The sequence below is a fragment of the Sciurus carolinensis genome, chromosome 13, assembly GCF_902686445.1.
Source record: "Sciurus carolinensis chromosome 13, mSciCar1.2, whole genome shotgun sequence".
NCBI lineage: Eukaryota > Metazoa > Chordata > Mammalia > Rodentia > Sciuridae > Sciurus > Sciurus carolinensis.
Genome location: NC_062225.1, coordinates 21,429,312 through 21,450,157, shown reverse-complemented (window position 1 = coordinate 21,450,157; position 20,846 = coordinate 21,429,312). Strand labels below are relative to the sequence as shown.

Here is a 20,846-nt window from a genome sequence, read left to right as displayed (position 1 = left end):
TTTTATCTTGAGAAAGATGGTCACTTAGGCAGACTATGAGGGAGTGTGTTACTAGAAACTTTAGGATTTAACAGTGCTTTGAGCTCCAGAATGTTAAAAGTACAAGGTGTCATAGAGCGCCTTCCAGTACAACATACAGTTTCAACAAAGGAATGGAGACTTGAACCAGCACCCTCCCCTCACCCTGCACCACATTCTGGGGATTGAACCCAGGACCTCAGACACACTAAGCATGTGCTCTACTACTGACCATACTCTAAGCCAAACCAGCATTTTGTAAATAGGAAAGAAAGATATAAAGCAATTTAAAAACCACAGAAGTAATTGAAATTCTTCATTGTATTACTCTGTTATAATTTTTTCTTTGTTTTTAGGATTATTGAAAATGTTAAGCAGGACACAGTAGTGCAGGCCTGTAACTGCGGCTACTTGGGAGGCTGAGGCAGGAGGATCCCAAGTTCTAGGTCGCCTTGTAAATTTAGCAAGACCCTGTCTCAAAACAAAATAAAAAAGGAGTGGGGCTGTAAAGTGTTTGCCTAGCATGGATGAGGCCCTGGGCTCAATCCACAGTACTGCAGGAAAGAAAAGAAAATGTTATCTCAAATATTACTTCTTTTTAAAAAAGGACTCTCACATGGAGAATGTGACTGCATAATTATAATGTTGAATAGTTTTTATGAAAATCATCAGACTGGTGTATTAGTTTATTTGCATCATTTTAATAGCAAAGACTCAGACAAATTTCAATAGGGAAGCGATTCTATAAAAAATAATAAATGTGCTAGTATGCAGTATTAAGTAGAATGAAGTAGATGTATGTATGTTGTACATACATAGAAAGATCACCAACATCTTAAGCGAAAAAAGTACAAAACAAAATGTATACCATCATCATGTTTATGTGTTTTTTAAAAAAAGCCCTTTACACTGTGTAAATCAAGGTTTGTAAATATAGAAAAATTCACAGCTAAAGGACTGGGATGATGTGTATGAGATTAATGGTGATTTTCGCTGAGAAAGGGATTATTGGAACCTGTGTGGAGATAGAAAGGGGAGATTTTCATACTACATTCTATAGCATCTACACAGTTTAAGTCTTTTCTTTTTTTGTGGTGCTGGGGATTGAACCCAGGGCCTTGTGCTTGCGAGGCAAACACTCTACCAACTGAGCTATATCCCCAGCCCCCAGTTTAAATCTTTAACAATAATGATATGTAACCTGCATTATAAGGAAAAATATCTTAAAGTTAAGCAGCATTATGGATTGCTTTTAAGATTCAGAAAGTATTAAATTTAGGGAATGAATTTGAAACTTATTGCTGAGAGGTTACAATGTGTGGGTCCCAAAATATTGAAACTGTCAATGAAAAAGTATGACAAAATAAGATGTTTTATTCATACATACATAAATTCAACCAGTCTTAGTTAATGCCTTGACTAGTCAATTAAGTTATATTCAGGTATGTCTTTACTTTTGACCAGATTGTTTTCAGTGAGGTGTGTTGAATCTGTGATTAGGTTGCCTCTGAAATTTTTTAAGCAAGGAGTTTATAAGTACTTTTATGTCAGGGAGTTTTAGTTGCTGTTTCTAAAAATGATAACTGTAGGTGCAAGCATCTGCTTTAGTAAACTATGTGCTGTTAATAAGAAAACTTATCCTCTGAAAAAGCATGCTGATTTGGAGTTAGAAAATTTCCTATGAGTACAACTATTTTGTGTAGTATTGGAGTAATTACCAAAGATTGACCTTTTTAGACTTTGTAGTTTCCTTAAGCTCAACTGTTTATTGGGAAGTTTTTGTTTCTTGTGGTGGGTATTGAATGCAGAACCTTATGCTTGCTAGGCAAATACTCCACCACTGAACTATATTCCCAGTTCTTATTCATTGGGAAATTTGCTAAGACAAGTCAAAGGTCTGAAAATAAGGGTAATTAGTGTTTTGTTTTGTTTTGTTTTTTTTTAAACAAGCACCATTTTGAGTATGAATGCCTCCCTGTGAACACGTCATGCTGATTAGCTGGTTATTTGCTATTGTTATATTTTCCTGGCCATCCCAAAATTGCAGATAACCCAGCAAGTGGACTGTCTTGGACCAGTAGTGCTGTTAAGGGGCAGTCTGTAAAACTGACTGACTGAACTCCTTAGTTCCCATTTTCCTAACTAGATATGACTTAGGCTAATCCCCTTTCTTCTCCTGCCTCTATTACTTTGTTCTTAGAAAATTTCTCTGCCTGTGTCATGGTGTCATTCATTCTTTTCTTCCTTTCAGTTCCTGCCCAGATAATGTGACGAAAAATGTTTCTCATTCTTTTGCTTCCTCTAATTCTCTTCTCCTTTTCTTTTACCAGTAGCAAACCAAATAATGATTGTAATGATTATTTGTAACAGTAGTGCTTCCTCTATCAAGTAAGTAGGAAGCAGATTTGAGTTGGAACTTGACATACAGATTTCATTGAACCTTAGATGCCACTGATTGCAAAATGCACCATTATCTGAACTGAAAAGAAAAAAAGATATGACTATTTTAAAGTCATTGTTATTATTCTCTAGAACTGGAGAAGTGTTTTGAATATGCTTTCAGAATATTATAGGTTCAGTTATCTGATTCTTTACCTTAAACCAGTGATGAATCTTAGTATTGTTAATAGGGTACTAGCAGACAATATTCATATATAGTCCTGTGAACCATATCTGCCCTTGATTTTTTAAAAATTTTTTTTAGTTGTCAATGGGTCTTTTTTATTTTACTTATTTATTTGTATGAGATGCTGAGAATTGAACCCAGGGCCTCATACATGCCAGGCAAGCACTCTGCCACTGAGCCACAACTCCAGCTCCCTGATTAAGTTTTTAACCTAACTCAATCAAGCCTTTAGACTATCCTCCAGTTTACAGGCAATACAAGGGATAGAAGTCCTTTATTCAAACTTTGTGGAATAATTAGATATATCCTGAAGGTGATTCAACAAGAAAATTGACCCTGTCCTGTTTTGGGGAAAATGGAGCAGTTAAGGGGAGACTATTCCAGATTCAAATGTGAGTTATGATTCTTGTTGAATCTTAGAATAACAGCCAACTGTAAAAGACATAAGTATGTTTTTGATAATAGCGAAAATTTGAATGAGAAATTGTGTTAGGTGATAATGATCTCTTAGGAGTGACATTTTGGTTTTTTAGAAAAAATGTTAACATTTTATGTTACTTTGCTATTATTAATTTTTAACAATATACTATTAAAATTAATTTGGTAGGTACAGTGTACACAAACAAAGTCATGTAAATGATTTAACAAAGAAATGAGACCCAGAAGAGAAGTACAGTTCGTAGAGGGATTAAAAAGTGTTAAAATTGAGAGCAGGGAATAGCAGGAGGGCATGCCTATATTCCAGCAACGCAGAGAGAATCATAAGTTAGAGGCCAGCCTTGGGAATTTAACAAGATCCTGTATCAAAATAATAAGGGTTTGGGATGTAGCTCTGAGTTGGAACACAGTAGTAGGAGGTATTGATAGTGTTAAACTCAAGGCCTGGGGTTCAGTCTCCAGTACCGCCAAAAAAAAAAAAAAAACAAAAAAACAGGAAAAAGGATCATGAATGTCTCTAAAGTAGTCAGAGAAGAAATCTCAGAATATCAAGCTGGATGGGGACTAGAGAGATCCTCAAATATCAGAGGTAGGAAATATTAGAACCTAATTTATACCCCGTATTATAGGTGTTGTTAAATCACCATGGTTTTCCTTCCTATTCAGGAAAAAGGGCCACTGAATCCTTTTCATCGATGGTTTGCAGCCACAACCAGTTAATAATTTGTTGGCACTTACTGTGAAATCTGTTGGTTACCATTTCAAAGTTGTTCATTTCTTAGAAGGGGAAGCTGAGTCAGGGCAGTGGAGTGGAAAGCTTTGGGAATGCACATGAATTAAAGGAATTCATAGGATTTCTTCAACTCAAAAGTACTTTTTAATGAGGTAGCAAATGTTTGGTATGAATTTTATTAGTTTATGAAATAATTAAAATTTTATAAGTTGGGGGAGGTCGTATATCAATTTAGGAAATCTCTTTGCTTTTTTTGAAAAATGTACTTAAGATTTTAAGATTCACACATCTGGCCAAAATAAGCCAATTAAATTGGAGTTAGAAGTAATATCATAATAAAAAGCTACTGTTGAGTTCATGTTTTTAAAATAGTGAATGTAATGTTATATCACCTTGAATCTTCTTTTTAGTAAAATATTGAGTCTGTAATTCACCTTAAAAAGTTTATTTTTAGGTGGGAGCAGAGGCACATGCATGTAGTCCCAGCTACTTGGGAAGCTGAGGCAGGAGGATCACTTGAGCCCATGAGTTTATATAATTTATATAATTAGTCTTTAAAAATTGGTGTTAGATTATTATATTTTCTCTTTAATCTTCAAATGTATTACTTTTACTATCACACTTACATTTCCTGAAAAATAGAAATGGTTCAGGAGTGAGATTTTTCTGGACCTACTTCTGCATTCTCAAGATTTGACAGCTCTAGATGTCATTTCTCTCAGGCTATCCAGAGTGCTTTATAACTGCAAACAGAATTCTGGGGACCATTTTTTATAGTTAATGATCTTCTATTGAGCTAGATTGTATATTTCATTAGCAGACTGTTTAGCTGATGCTAGTCACAGTGGTGGGAGTAGACTAGTTGGGGATTCCTGTTTTTGGTACTGGGGGATTGAACCCAGGAGTGCTTTAACCCCATCTCCATCCCTTTTTTAAAAAATTTAAATTTTGAGACAGGGTCTTGCTAAGTTGCTTAGGGCCTAAATTGATGAGGCTGGCTTTGAACTTGTGATCCTCCTGTCTCATCTCCCAAAAGCTGCAGGGATTATAGGCATGCACCACTGCAACTAGCTGGATCTGTGTATTTTTAAAAATTTTGCATGGTGCTGGGGATCAAACCCAGGGCCTCATGCTTGCTAGGCAAGCATTCTATTACTGAGCTACATCCCCTTTTATTATTTTTATTTTTAATTTTTGTTGTTTGGTACCAGGGATTGAACCCAAGGGCACTTAACCACTGAGCCACATCCCTAGCCCTTTTTATTATTTTTTTTAACTTGAGACAGTGTCTTTCTCCGTTGCTTATAACCTTGCTAAGTTGCTGAAGCTGTCTTTGAACCTGCAGTCCTCTGCTTTAGCCTCCCAAACTGCAGGGATTATAGGCATGTGCCACCAGCCTGGTCCCTTTTTATTTTTTTATTTTGAGAGAGGGTCTTGCTAAGTTGCCCACACTGTTTTTGGACTTAGGATCTTTCTTCAGTTTTTGGAGTAGCTGGAATTAAGAGGCATGCATCCCACATCTGGTGAGAATCAGTGTGTGTGTGTGTGTGTGTGTGTTTAGCATATTTGTATTAGAATGTTGTTTTGTAAGACTGTATTAGTCAGCTTTCCATTGCTGTGACCAAAATACCTGACGGGAACAATTTAGGGGAGGAAAAGTTTATTTTGATTCTTGGTTTCAGAGGTTCAGCCCATGGTCCACTGACTCAAGCCCATGCTTTGGGCTTGAGGTAAAGCAGAACATCATGGCAGAAGGGTAGAGGAAAGGTATCAGCTCATGGCAGCAGGAAGCAGAAACAGAGGAAGTAGGAGGAGCCAGAGACAAAATATATAAATCCCAGAGGTGGCCTACTTTGCCTAACCATGCTCTATCTGCCTGTAGTTAGTATCCAGTTAGGCCATTCAAATTATTAATCCACTAATTAGGTTATAGCTCTCATAATTTAATCATTTCACCTTTGAACATTCCTGCATTAACACAGGAGCTTTTGGGGTACCCCGGCCGTATATATTCTTTTTAATGGTCTAGTTAAAATGTGTACTTGGGGCTTAAACTACCAGTTAAACTACTATGTGTGAGTTTAATTTTCCTCAAAAGTTGGTAACCTCCAAGGGGAAGTGTAGAACAAATATGTTAAATTTACTGTCGGTTTACTTTTTTATTCATATTACAAGTACTTTATGAGGGAACATCAGTAAAAACAAAACAGAAAAAACCCTCTGGGTGTTTCTGGATTAAGTGGATGGGCAATTGGTTTTGTGGCTCCTCTCCTGCCCTCTAGTGGTTACATCAGGAAGTTTGGAAGTTGAAAGCTGTTCACTGGTGATGCTGCCACTCTTACCAGAGTGTGACCTATCTTTGTCTTAATTCCTGTGCTTTGAGGTTGTGAATGATATTTGCAGCTATCTCTGGGGTATCAGCTAATTCAGTTTCTGTTTTCGTGTCTATAAAATAGATATTCTATCCTCCCTAGAGTGTTGTGGTGCTGTGAAAGTGAGATGATTGTACAGCATATGAAAATTTTAAAAACCTTTAAAAATGTAAGGCTTAAATTTTTTTTTTTTGGTACCAGGGATTGAACCCAGTGGGGCTTAACCACTGAGTCACATCCCCAGCCCCCCCTTTTTTTTTTTTGCAGTGCTGGGGATCGAACCCAGGTTCTTGTGCTTGCAAGGCAAGCACTCTACCAACTGAGCTATCTCCCCAGCCCTCCCAGCCCATTTTTTATATTTTATTTAGAGACAGGGTCTTGCAAGTTGCTTAGATATTAGGGCCTTGGTAAGTTGCCGAGGATGCCTTTGAATTTGCGATTCTCCTGACTCAGCCTCCCAAGCCACTGGGATTACCGGTGTGAGCCACCATACCCAGCTTTAAAATTTTTTTGAATGAGCCAGGTGCAGTGGCAAATGCCTGTAATCCCAGGGGCTTGGGAAGCTGAGACAGGAGGATTGCAAGTTAGAAGCCAGCTTCAGCAACTTAGCAAGACTTTAAACAATTTAGTGAGACCCTGTCTCAAAAAATAAAAAGGGCTGGGGATGGAGATCAGTGGTAAAGCACCCTAGGGTTCAGTGCCCAGTATCAAAATAAATAAATTTTTTTGAAGGAAATAACAGAATTTCTACTTTAGCCTGATTCTACTATTCTTGGAAAAGTTCACTCAGATGTCTCAGGTTGTTTGGATTTTAAGGATTTTTAAGGATTTTAAGTATGAATTTTCTTTTTTTTTTTTTTTAAATTTCAGGGCATGATAGTTTATTTTAGAAAGTTTGCACTGCACCGATCATAGTGCTCAGCATATCTGACTAGTATTAACAGTGCAGCATTTTTGTATGCTGAAATGTCTTAATGGGATCCCACTCTTTATAGTGAAATGTAGTTAAGAAAAAAGGAAAGTTCTTTCATAAGTAAGCAGCTTGAACTTATATTTTAGTGTGTTTTGGTCTTCAGTTTTATACATTCAGCTACATATCCAAAGCACAGTCATGGAAAACCTTAGGTAATCTCCAAGCTGCCATTCTTAAAATATGCATTTTCTTCACTGGTGTTTTGTTACCTGTTTTTTTTTTTTTGCTCAGTTCACACTGTGCTAGTCCTTTATTCTTTATTTCTAGTTTGTTTTTCTAAGTGATTGTTGCTTTTCATGAATTTTTAAGTTGTTAGCAGTAATGTGTAGATGTCTTTTTCTATTATGGTGAACAAGTGATTAAAGCCATATTAAGACTGTTATATATATTTGATCATTTTTTTTTCTGATTATTAATTTACTGGGCCGGGGATGTAGTGGTAGAGTGCTTGCCTAGCCTGTGATCTCTGGCACAGCAAAAAAAAAAAAAAAAAAAAAAAATTGGGATTCTTCACATCATTATTTATTCCTAAATGTTATCAATAATGTGCTTTTGGGAAGTAAGCAAAATTATACCATCTATATAGTATTTTTTTATATTGAGGATTAAACCCAGTGGTACTCTAACTAAGCTACATCCCCATCCTTTTTTTATTTTTTATTTAAATTTTAAGACAGGGTCTCCTAAAGTTATTCAGGTTGGCCTTGAACTTGCGATCTTCCTGCCTCAGCTTTCCAAGTTACTGGTATTGTAGGTGTGTGCCTCCATGCCTGGATCTATCTATATAGTTTTGTAGAACCCATATGTTGCTTAAAATACTTATTTTAGAACATTTTTTAAAGCATAATGCTTAGTGTGTAAAATGTGAACTTTAAATTTGGCTAAATATTAAAAATTAAATTTCACTTGACAAAATGACAGTGAAGGAAAATAAGTGGTCAGTCTTATAAGTATTTTTGAAAAACTAAACTACTTAACTATATTCACAGTTCACTTAGTTTTTTATTTTGAGAGAGGGTCTCAATAAGTTTTTTGTCAAGATCTTGAACTTTAGATCCTCCTGCCTCAGTCTCCCAAGTAGCTGGTATTATAGGTGTGCAGCACTGTACCTCTGTACATGGCTGATTTTTTTGAAAATGAAATCTAGCTTCACATTTTTGGACATCCTCAGCATAATTATGTCAATTTTAATTCATTAATCATTAAATATTTCTTTGTTTGCAGGTATATTTGCTTACTTAAACTACCATGTTCCTCGCACAAGACGAGAAATATTGGAGACCCTAATCAAAGGCCTTCAGAGATTGGAGTACAGAGGATATGATTCTGCAGGTATTTCCTTCTTAAAAAAAAGAAGTTTTGAGTGATTCTTGATCTAAATAGGGTGTTTTGATTATCATTTATAAGAGACTAGCCTTTAATGTCTATTTAAAGAAATATGTTGTGAATCTAAATTTGAAGAATTTTTGTATTTTATTTTATTTAAAGGGATTTTTATATAATTTGAATAGTATTTGTGTGGAATGTTGTTTCTTTTTTATTTTATTTTATTTTATTTTATTTTATTTTTTTGTGGTACTGGGAATCGAACTCAGGGCCTTGTGCTTGCGAGGCAAGCACTCTACCAGCTGAGCTATCTCCCCAGCCCTGTTGTTTCTTATTCTAGTCTACTTTTATTAACAATGTTCTTACAAGAACATAAATCATGGTACATCTTCATGGGAATAGAGTTGTTGAAAGACTTACTCTCTAAATTCTTTTCTTTCCTATAACTCTTTAATTTCTTTTTCTCTGTGGATCCATGCTTTTATCATATAAGCTGACCTGAGATTTTTCTTTATTGTATAAATGACAAAGCAAAAAAGATAACTTTCTGGCAACTTTATGATTAATTTTAGCTCCCCCTGTGTCGAAGGTCTATAGGACTGCCCTCAGATTCCTGGATTCCTTAGGATGACTCATGGTTGTGATTTATTATAGCAAAAGAATACAAAGCAAAGGGATAAGATGTGTGAGGTGGAGTCCTCTTCTGGTGGAGTCACACAGGATGCCCTTGATTTACCTAGCCATGATTTATGACAACATATGTGAAAAATCTAGCAGGGAAGCTCATTAGTGACTCAGTGTCCAAGGTTTTTGTTGGGAGCTGGTCACATAAGCATCAGGTGTCTGTCTGACACAAAATTCTCAACTCCCAGAAAACAAGCAGATGTTCTGCATAAGATACATTATTTGCACAAATAGTTTAGGCACTGCAAGACACTTTTACTCCATTAGGTGACAAGAATCTTGATATGCACATCCTCAGATGCCAGCCAAGGGCCACCCTTGAAAGCAGGCCTTCCTAAGGATAACATTGTTAGACCTGTTTTCTATGCACTTAACATTGCTACGTGGAATGGACATTTATCTTCCTTGACTTCCCTTAGTAATAGAAAGTCAGTTTCTTACTTCCTTTATTCTTTTTAAAAATTTTTAAAAATATGTTTGAATTAGTTATACATGACAGTAGGCTGCATTTTGACACATTGTACACAAATGGAGCATAATTTCTCATTCCTCTGGCTGTACATGGTACTTCCTTTATTCTTATAAACTTTGCATATTCAGAATTGAGCTGAATATGTAGCAGTCCTCACCCACTCCATTTGTTCTGTGTCCCTTTTATCAATAATCATTCAAAAAATTCTTTGAGCCTAGGAGATATCCTAAGAATTCTGCTTTTTTGCCTCATATTCAGTCAGTTCTGGTTCTCAGTATCTCCATCTTCATTGCCACTGTTTAATTCAGACCCTCTTTATTTTTGCTTTGCTGCAGCTACATCTTCTTGTGGCTGCTTTCTTTATCCTCTTTCTCTTTCTCCAGCTCATCCTTTACACCATTTCTGGAGAGAATTTGTTAAATGTTTTTGCTGTACAATTTCTCTACTTGAAATGAGTGCTTTCCCAGTACCTTCAGGGCAATTTTTTCAAATTCCTTAGCAACTTAAGTAGAATCTCTAGAAATGCTTTCTTGACCTTCCCTCGTTATCCTTCTTCTGAGGCATGTGCCCCTCTTCTCCATTTCTCCGTTGCGCTCCAACGGAGTTGTTTATTATAACTTAAATACACTATTTTTCCTTGTCTTTTAACAGATGTTTTGAAGTTTGAGTACAGAAACTGAGTTATTTTCTTTCTTTCATTTTCTTTTGTTTTGATGCTGGGAATTGAACCCTGGGCTTTATGTATGCTCGGCAAGCTCTTTACCATTGAGCTTCTACACCTCCAGCCTTATTTTCATTTTTGTGTCAAGCAGCTATCATGTTATTTGACACCTAATAGGTTTTTAGTAAGTGTTAAATTGATAAATGAATTAGGTGAAAACGTAATTATTTTAAATTAAGAATTTTACTTCATATTGTTAATCTTAGAGATAGTGTCTAAATCTTGTTCTGCTTCTTTGTGTCTTAGGAGTGGGAGTTGATGGAGGCAATGACAAAGATTGGGAAGCCAATGCCTGCAAAATCCAGCTCATTAAGAAGAAAGGAAAAGTTAAAGCACTGGATGAAGAAGTTCATAGTAATGTACTTAGTTGAATTTTGTCCCCCTCCCACTAAATATCCCATATTTTGGGACTCATTTTGAGAATAATGATTCTTAAAGTTGAAGTGAGGGAAGAAAAGTTGTTTTGTTACTATTTGGATTGGCTTTAAATTGTGCATGAACTTTAAAAATGATCATAGCAACTGGGGAGGAAAGTAGCTACATTGGGTTGAGAGCAAGCTTGGAGCCTTAAAATAAAGTAGTTTCAGAACCTCTATTCCTGAGAAAGGAAGGGCCATTTTTAGGACAGAAGCTGTTTTTAGTGGTGCCCTTTTTCATGTGTCTTCACTTGCGTTTTCACTTTACTTAATGATAGCCCCAAAATAAAAACACAAGATGCTGGCAATTCAGACATACCAAAGATAAGCCATGAAATACTTCTTTTGAGTAAAAGATGGAAGTTTTCTCCTTAGTAAGAAAAGAAGAACCAAATCATTACAGAGGTTGCTAAAATCTATAGTAAGGATGAATCTTTTATCTATGAATTTATGAAGATGAAAAAATTTTGCTGTCACACCTCCAACTGTAAAAGTTATAGGCCATAGTGCATGATAAGTGCTTAGTTAAGAAGAAAAGATATTAAGTTTGTGTTATATATGTCTAGGAAAACATATGGTATATATAGGGTTCAGTACTATCTGCAATATCAGGCATCCACAGGATAGGGTGGGAGTGAATACTTGAAATATATTCCTTATTGACAAAGTGGGACTACTGCATAATTTAATATAAATTCTAGCATTTCTATACCATTATTTTTTTAAAGCATGCTTTAGTTTTTTTTTTATTAGAGCATTATAATTATACATAGTGTTTGGGTTCATTTTGACAAAATAATACATGCAGGGAGTTTGATTTCAATTCCCATTTCCCCTTTTTTCCCCTCCCCTCTTTCATCCCCCTATTCTCCCTTCTACTCTGTTGGTCTTTTTTTTTTTTTTTTTTCGGCACTGGGGATTGAACTCAGGGCCTTGTAGCTTGTAAGGCAAGCACTCTACCATCTGAGCTATCTCCCCAGCCCTGTTTGTCTTTCTTTTACTCCTTTATTTTTTCATTGCTATATTATATATATAAAGGTGAAATTCTCTTTGGACATTTATATTTGTGTATAACGTGATTTCATTCCATATTTCTTCCCTTTTTCCTTCTTTCTTCCCTCCCTCTTGTTCTCCTTCTGTTCCTCTGATCTTCCCTGTATCTTTATGATGTCCTGTCCCCTCCCCCACTGCCTTCTTTCTCTTCCTTTGCTCTGGCTTCCACATGAGAGTAAACATTAGACTCTTGATTTTTCTGAGTCTGGCTTATTTCACTTATCAAGATTTTCTCCACTTCCGTCCATTTACCAGCAAACACCATTATTTCATTGTTCCTTATGGCTGGGTAATACTCCATTGTGTATATACATCACATTATTGATTGATTCCTCTATTGACAGGCATCGCAGTTGATTATATAATTAGCAATTGCAAATTTTGCTCCTATAAACATTGAAGTGGCTGTATCCTATATGCTGATTTTAGTCCTTTTGGATAAATGTCAAAGAGTGTAATAGCTGGATCATATGGTAGTTTCATTCCTAATATTTTTGAGGAATCTGTACACTGCTTTCCATAGTGATTATACTAATTTGCAGACCCACCAACAATGTATAAATGTACTTTCCCCCCACATCCTCACCAGCATTTATTATTTTTTGTGTTCTTAATAATTGTCATTCTGACTGGCATGAGATGACATTTTAGTTAGTTTTTATGTGCAATTGCTCTGATTGCTAGAGATGTTGAACAGTTTTTCATTTATTTGTTGACTATTTGTGTTCTTTTTAAGAAATATCTGTTTAGTTCTTTTGCCAATTGATTGGGTTATTTATTTTTTGGGGCATTGAGTTCTTACATACTCTGGATATTAATTGCCTGTCAGAGGAGTAGCTAGCAAAGATTTTTTTGTGTGTTCTGTAGGTTCTCTATGTACTTAATCACTTCCTTTGTTGTAAAGATATTTTTTAATTTGATGGCCATTCCACTTGTTGATTCTTGGTTTTATTTCTTGAGCTTTAGGGGTCTTGTTGAGAAAGTCAGTGCCCACAAGTATATGATAAAGTGTTGACCCTATGTTTTCTTCTAGCAGTTTCAAGATTTCTGGTCTAATTCTTGAGGCTTTGGTACATTTTGATTTGACTTTTGTGCAAGGTGAGAGAGAGGAAGCTAATTTCATTCTTCTATATACGGATATCAAGTTTTCCCAGTACCATTTTTAAAAAGAGAAATGCAAATCAAAACTACTCTGAGATTCCATCCCACCCCTGTCAGAATGGTAATTATCAAAAATATAAACTAAAAATGTTGGTGACCATGTGGGGGAAAAGGTTCACTTATACATTGTCGGTGGAACTGAAAATTGGTGAAACTGTTCTGGAAAGCAGTATGGAGATTCCTTAGAAAACTTGGAATGCAATCACCATTAGACCCTATTATCCCACTCCTCGATTTATACCCAAAGGACTTAAAATCAGGATACTACAGTGATGTAGCCACTTCAATGTTTACAGCAGCTCAATTCACAGTATCCAAGTCTTCCTAATTGGAACAAGTTATACTTATTCTATGTATATATAATGTTTCAAAATATACTCTACTGTCATATAAAACAAAAAGACTGTTTTCTCTCCAGTGTATTTTTTTAGCACCTTTGTCAGGTATGAGATAGCTATAAGCGGATTTGTCTGTGTCTTCTATTCCATTCCATTCCATTCCATTGATCTTCATGTCTATTTTGATGCCAATACCATGCTGTTTTTGCTACTATATCTCTGTAGTATGATTTGAGATTCAGTCTTGTGATGCTTCCTACTTTTTTTGTTCAGAATTGCTTTGGGCTATTGTGGGTTTCTTATCCTTCCAAATGAATTTAAGGACTGTTTTCTAGTTCTGTGAAGAATGTCATTGGTATTTTGGTGGGTATTGCATTGAATCTGTATATTACTTTGGGTAGCATGGCCATTTTGACAGTATTAATTCTGCCTGTCCAAGAACATGGGAAGTCTTCCCATTTTCTGAAGTTTTCTTTGATTTCTTTTTTCAGTGTTTTCATTGTAGAGGTCTTTCATTTCCTTGGTTAGGTTGATTCCCAGCTCTTATTTATTTTTTTCACTGTGAAAGGGATGGTTTTCCTGATTTCTTTTTCAGCTGAATTGCTGTTGGAATATACAAATATTATTGACTTATGAATGTTTATCTTGTATCCTTCTACCTTGCTGAATTAACTTATCAGCTCTAGAAGTCTTCTGGTGGAATTTTTTTTGGGTCTTCTAGATATAGGATCATGTTGTCAGCAGACAATGATGGTTTGACTTCTTCTTTTTAAATTTGTATCCCTTTAATTTCCTTCTCTTTCCTGATTACTTTGGCTAGAGTTTCAAGAACTATATTGAATATGTGTAGTGGGAGTGGACATTGTTGTCTTATTCATGATTCTAGAGGAAAAACTTTGTTTTCTCTATTCAGTATGATGTTGGCTTTAGGTTTGTCATATACAACCTTTTTAATGTTTAGATATGCTCCTCTTATACCTAGTTTCTCCAGTGTTTTTAACATGAATAGTTTTTTATAGCATTATTTAATACTGGAATTTTTCATTCCATTTTTTTCAGAACAACAAGACATGGATTTGGACATAGAATTTGATGTACACCTTGGAATAGCTCATACCCGTTGGGCAACACATGGAGAACCCAATCCTGTGAATAGCCACCCCCAGCGCTCTGATAAAAATAATGGTATGAACAGATTCTTGATGCTTTGGGATGATTGTAGAGGGCTGATGATGGTAGGAAGAATGAAGGCTCATTTGTTTTTGTTATCTTAATTTTTCTTAATTTGGAGAATTTCAAATATATTCAGAAATAGAGAGCATATAGAACCTGATGTATATATTTCCCAACTTTAAAATTCATGCAGAACATGAGCAATTAAGTTTATCTAATTTGAAAGCGAGTAGATAATCATATTGTAGATTGATGACTCTTCAATATTTTTTTTTTTGAGGTACTGGGGACTAAACCCAGGGCTTCACACATGCTAGGCAGGTGCTCTACCACTGAGCTGCATCTCAGCCCTTTTTATTTTGTTTTGAGACAGGGTCTCACTAAGTTTCCCAGGCTGGCCTTGGACTTGTGATCCTCTTGCCTCAGTTCGTGGGTAACTGGAATTACAGGATTGTGCCACTGGCCCTGTTCTGTGTGTGTGTGTGTGTGTGTGTGTATTTGTTTTTGGTGTGGGGGATTGAACCCAGGGGTACTTTACCACTGACTTACATCCCCATCCCTTTTAATTTTTTTTTTTTTGAGATATAGTTTACTAAGTTGATTAGATCCTTGCTAAGTTGCTGAGGCTGCCCTTGGACTTGTATTCCTCCTCCCATGTTGCTGGGCTTACAGTGATGGTGTCCATGGTGCCTGTATATTTTATATAAATTGGTGTGGTGTTTGATTTCCTCTGGAGGTACAAAACGTTTCAATGTTTTTTCTTTTTGTGTTGTTACAGTCAGTGTTGGTCATTGCCATAATTAATCTGTATGAATTTAAAGATGAAGCAACGTGATTTTAAATTTCCAATTCAGGTCCAGGAGTGTAAGGTTCTTACTGAACCTCCTTGATCTGATACCTGTTTTTCCTTTCAGGCATGCTTAACCACTCTCGACACCTGTAATATCTGTATTTGATTTATCCCCTGATGTTCGTAATAACAATAATAATACCAATATTAACATAATAGTATGTTTACTGAAAACTCTTTAACAGACTTTTTTGGTTGTTTTTGTCCTTAGGGATGTATAATCAAATTTGTGTTTTTAGAGACACTTGGAACAGTGTCTTTATATTGTTGTGCTACCAGTTAATTATAGCATTATGTTAATATATTTAATTTAATATATTTAATTTTCTTAGTTGGGTGCAGTGTTGCATGCCTGTAATCCCAGCTACTCAGGAGTCTGAGGTAGGAGGATCAGAAGTTTGAGGCCTATCTGGGCAATTCAGCAAGACTCACTTATAATAAAATACAGAGGGCTGCAGACATAACTTAGTAGTGGAGCACTTACCTAGCATATGCAAGATCCTGGGTTTATTTTTATTTCCCCAGTGCTGAAAAAAATCAATTTTATTAAAATTATTTAATGTTTTGAAGCCACAGCTGTAAAACAAAGCATATTAAAAGAAGTCTAGGGACTGGGGGATTGTTCTTCTGAGATAGAGTGAATACATGTTTAGGGTTCAATCCCAGGCACCAAAAAAGAAGTTTATCTTGTAACTTTTTTTTTTTTTTTATTTTTTGGTGGTGATTAGAATAAAATCTAGGGCCTCATGCATGTTTACCAAGGGTATACTACTGAGCGGTACCCCAGTCCTTTCAACAATTTTTTTTTAAAGTCTGTTCTACTTTTAAATGTAATAAGCAAATGCACACAGTTGAATATGTGTCTCTGTGTGTGTGTCCCTTTTGATTTTATAATTTAATTAAGAAGCTGCCTATTTAGGTTTTTTGTGCCTCAGTAATATTGATGAATTCTAATGTTAGCAACCACTCAGGCTTTTAAGACTGAGAAGACCTTCATAAAAGATTTCTAAACACTTGTATCTAAATTGCGTTTTGAGATTTTGGCTTTAAATTAAGACTTTTTGTTAATTACTTATGATTCTGTGTTCTAGCATTTTTTTTCTTATTTATTTTTATAGTTGATATCATCTATTAAAAGTCTAATGATAAAAATATTTTTTAGTTTATAATGCATTGTAATTAAGGTTCATTTACTCTCAAACCCAGATGCCAAATCTTTAGGTATATTAAAAAATTTGGATAATGTAATGTAAAATTAGATTCAGCCAGAAACCAGTGGTGTGCCTAGTAGTCCCGGCTGATTTAGGGAGACTAAGTCAGAAGAATCACTTTACCCCAACAGTTTGAGACAAACCTCAAAAACATAGTGAGGCCCCCATCTCAAAAAGAAAAAAAAATTGGATTTAGTAGTAATTTTTCTCCTGACATGTGAACTTTAATAAATTTATATTAGTAGTTTTTATGTACTCTGCCAGTGGCTACAGGTAATGTTATCAACTCTTTTTTTTTTTTGCGGTGCTGGGGATCGAACCCAGGGCCTTATGCTTGCAAGGCAAGCACTCTACCGATTAAGCTATCTCCCCAGCCCTTGTTATCAACTCTTGATTATTTATTCTGATATTTGTCTCAGTTATTTAATAAGAATAGATTAAAATAATTCCCAAATCATATTTAGTTGCCCTTGGAATGATATTTTAATAATTTTTATGTGACACTCCAGGATTTATCTGGACCTCAGACAAGTAAATGTAACTATAGAACTGAATACCTATCTGGTTATTCTTGGTAAGTTCCTTAAATTTAGATCTTTAACTTTTAGTTTAAAAGGGCTTTTCTTTAAACTTATATTGAGGAAAGAAAATTGAGAAATGAGAATAAGAGTTAATTAGTTTAGCCTTCTCAGTTTGCAAATGAGGAAACAGGTACAGTAAATTTTCTCCTTTCACCTGGTAGCATTGGGATAGTAATTTAGCCACAACTGAAATTAATGACTCTAGACTTCCAGTTTATTGTTGTTTCCTTGCTGTATGCACTTCCCTACAACTATGTGCTCCTCCTAAGCCACATAATGGTGCTGATCTACCTGATGATAATCTAATAATGAGAAATAGATGATACTTGATTACATTGAGAAGTACAATCTGTTTACTTGAGAAAAATCTGTTCACAATAATAATTCATGATAGCATTTATCAAACTTTGAATTTTTTTATCATCAATGCTTTTATCCCTTTTAGAATTTATTGTTATTCATAATGGAATCATCACCAACTATAAGGACTTGAAAAAGTTTTTGGTAAGTAAAGTGACCTCAGAAGACCCCAGAATATCTTTACTTAGATCAGTGAGATTTTTTTCTTAGGATGTGCAACACCATCTTCATGTGATCAGATAATTCTAAGACAATTTCAAGGGTATGGTGGTTTATTGGACTGGAACAATTATTTTCCTACATGGAAAGGAAATAATTATTTGACTTTATTGTAAGTGACCAAAACTCAAATAAAATTATAGTTTTGAGGGTTGGGGGTATAGCTCAGTGGTAGAGTGTTTGCTTAGTATTCATGAGGTCCTGGGTTTGATCCCTGGCACTGGAAAAATTAAAAAAAGAAATTTTTAAAGGAGGTTTTTGGGGACATGTTTGGTACTATGAAAGACCCTGTTTGACATTTTTAAAAAAAATTTCTAGGATATATAAAAAGAGCCAATACAGAGTAAATGAAAGATCTTCGTCCTAACTAGCCATATTCTCTATTGTAATGGTCATACCGATGACCTTCTCAGTCCTATCCAATTGAGCTTTCTGTGGTGATGGAAACATTTTCTGTCTGTTCTATTACAGTAGCCCCATCCTCATAGGACTGTTGACCTGGTGTGACTTAGAAACTGAATGTTAAATTTTAGTTAAATTTAAATTTAAATAGCCACATATAACTTATGGCTATTTTATTTTATTTATACCATCATCAAAGAAAGAATTGGTATATTCATTATGAAATTAGTGTTTTAAATATTATGTTTTTCAATATATTTTAATTACTTAAAATTTATTTGATTCACCTGTGGCATATATTTATATAAATTAAGTATATGTTCAGTTATATAGAATACTATGTTATTTCAGACTCACTGTAATCAGTGGTGATCTTTATTTTGTGCAATGGAATATGATGTTAAAAATATTAAAAATTAGGTTTTTGAGGGAAAAATTCTGTGGAAAGGATTTGACTTTCATGATATTTTCTTAAATGTGTGTGTGTGTGTGTTTTTTTTCCCCCTGCCTATAGGAAAGCAAAGGCTATGACTTTGAATCTGAAACAGATACAGAGGCAATTGCCAAGCTTGTTAAATACATGTATGACAACTGGGAAAGTCAAGATATCAGTTTTACTACCTTGGTGGAGAGAGTTATCCAACAATTGGTATTAAACCACACTTTTAAATCTAGTTATCCTAACATTAATCATGAGAAACTATTTAAGTCTTATAAACAGGAACTATGTTGATTTATTGAGTAATTTTGACTTTTATTTTCTATATGCAAAACAATTCAACTTAAATCATTTTGAGATTGTTGTTTGACTTATTTTTTTAACTGCCTCCCCCAACTCAAAATTCTACCTGTTTTACTGTAGTTTAGTGAACTGAGGTTGAAGAGTAAGTTTGTCTAAAAATAACACATACATGCAGACTTACATACATGACCCACATACATGTACACAGCACACATGATAGAGAATTCATCACTCTTTTGCTTCCATCCAATAATTTTAGCACAAGTACCTTCAGTGAAATACAGCCTTATTCTGGAATAATGTCTGCATGTTTCTGAGCCGGCATTATGAATTCTTTTTTTTCTTTTGGGGACTTGTCCTTCGTTCTGTACCTCTATATGAGAGTATTTTGCAGCCTAAGAGAAAAGCACTATTCTTTTGAATCAACTGCCCTAAGTAAAGATTAAAGATGTCCAAGATCCACAGAAGACCATGTCCATAGTGATGCCTACACTCATAACTCTGGCTTTCCCACTTAAAAACTCTTTCCTTCCCTAATATGATCCAACCCTTCCCTCCCACTGCCACACAAAACTTATGAAGTTTGTAGTAGAAGGAGTTAGGATGATGGAGAATTTGGAGGTCTGCTCCTTTCCTTTACACAAGGCAGAGTAGTGTGTCTTCTCAGCCTTTTCTTCTTTTTACTGTGTGTTCTATAGTGATTTTTTGATCTACCTTAGACTCTTCCTTTATCCATTCTTTAGGCCCTGTCTCTGAGGAGGTTGGGTTGATGGGGTACAGTGTTGTGTGTGTTAATAATCATGAATGTATGTACTTATATCTCTAATATCAAGGGCAAAAATTATGGAAGTTAACAGTGGTGTACTAGAGCAGAGAATGGGTTTTGGATATTGAGCTTGAAATCTTTTCTAATTCTCTCCTTCCCCCATTAATTTATAGTATGGGAGATAAGACAGATCTGTTGAGAAATGCTGATGCATGTACAGAGGTGACTTTTCAAATGGTCTGTTTTTGGAGCCATTATCTATTAAGCATATTTTGAAAGTGAGCTTATTTTAAAAAGCTGTTCTTGTATATACCAAAGCTCAGGATTGTTGACCTGAAATTTAGACTTCTTTAGAAACTAGTGTAAAATAGCACTTGTGAGAACAAAAGAAGCCAGAATGTTTTAAGCATTTCACATTTGGTAATTGATTATAATAAGTATTGTTAATGTAGTTTTTTCTATCCATAGGAAGGTGCCTTTGCACTTGTATTTAAAAGTGTTCATTTTCCTGGGCAAGCAGTGGGCACAAGGTACATATAAATTTAATAATGACATAATTATATGTAAACATTTGAGGAACAGGGTTGTTCTTTGAAGCCTGTAAATGACCCTTTACTATAAAGGCTCTTCCCTTCCCTGGAGGTATTCATGGGTTTGTTTTCATGTATTCCTCCTTGTTTTTTGTTACATCACTCTATGATGTAACAGAATCCCTTAATAAAGTAAATGCATTTTGGCATTTATGATTGGCCTTTTGTCTTTTGGGTAGGCTGTGTTTCTGTGTTTACTTTTTGAATTTGAATATTTAATATTCTCTAATTTCAGGCCCAAAACATTAGCTTTCTTTATATTTTTTAGAAATATATGTTCCAGATAGATTCCTAGATAATTATGCTAGGATATTTAAAACCAATCATGAAGCCCTTAGAACAGTGAGGAGCCTTAAGATTTGGTGGGGGGGGAGTTGGGTGGGTGAAAGAGTATTTGTTCTTTAATCTGAAGGCAGGATGGCTAAAGAGAAGGTGCAGAACATTCATATATTGGTGTTCTGTGTAGAAGCAAAAGCAAAGTTCCATTTAACATTAAAAGGAAAAATTTCAAGTATAGTGTTATATAACAGGAATTGGCAACCTTTTTCGGATTGGGCTATAGAGTAAATGCTTTAAGCTTTCTGTGTCATGTCTCTTGTAGCTTCAGTGTTGCTGTACTAG

The 20,846-nt window shown here is 35.1% G+C and overlaps 1 protein-coding gene and 1 non-coding gene across 3 annotated transcripts in view; one reads left to right on the top strand and one right to left on the bottom strand.

The window, feature by feature from the left end:
• Window positions 1-20,846, top strand: part of Gfpt1 (glutamine--fructose-6-phosphate transaminase 1) — a 64,565-nt gene that overhangs the window by 4,605 nt on the left and 39,114 nt on the right. For both annotated transcript variants that reach the window (XM_047522677.1, XM_047522675.1), the window contains exons 2-7: window positions 8,385-8,492; window positions 10,610-10,717; window positions 14,391-14,516; window positions 17,592-17,650; window positions 18,642-18,776; window positions 20,104-20,165. In XM_047522677.1, coding sequence (XP_047378633.1) covers window positions 8,385-8,492; window positions 10,610-10,717; window positions 14,391-14,516; window positions 17,592-17,650; window positions 18,642-18,776; window positions 20,104-20,165 — 598 coding nt within the window. The remainder of the gene's footprint in view (window positions 1-8,384; window positions 8,493-10,609; window positions 10,718-14,390; window positions 14,517-17,591; window positions 17,651-18,641; window positions 18,777-20,103; window positions 20,166-20,846) is intronic.
• On the bottom strand, window positions 1,108-1,181 carry Trnaa-cgc (transfer RNA alanine (anticodon CGC)). The gene has a single exon. It is a non-coding gene; the product is annotated as a tRNA-Ala (tRNA).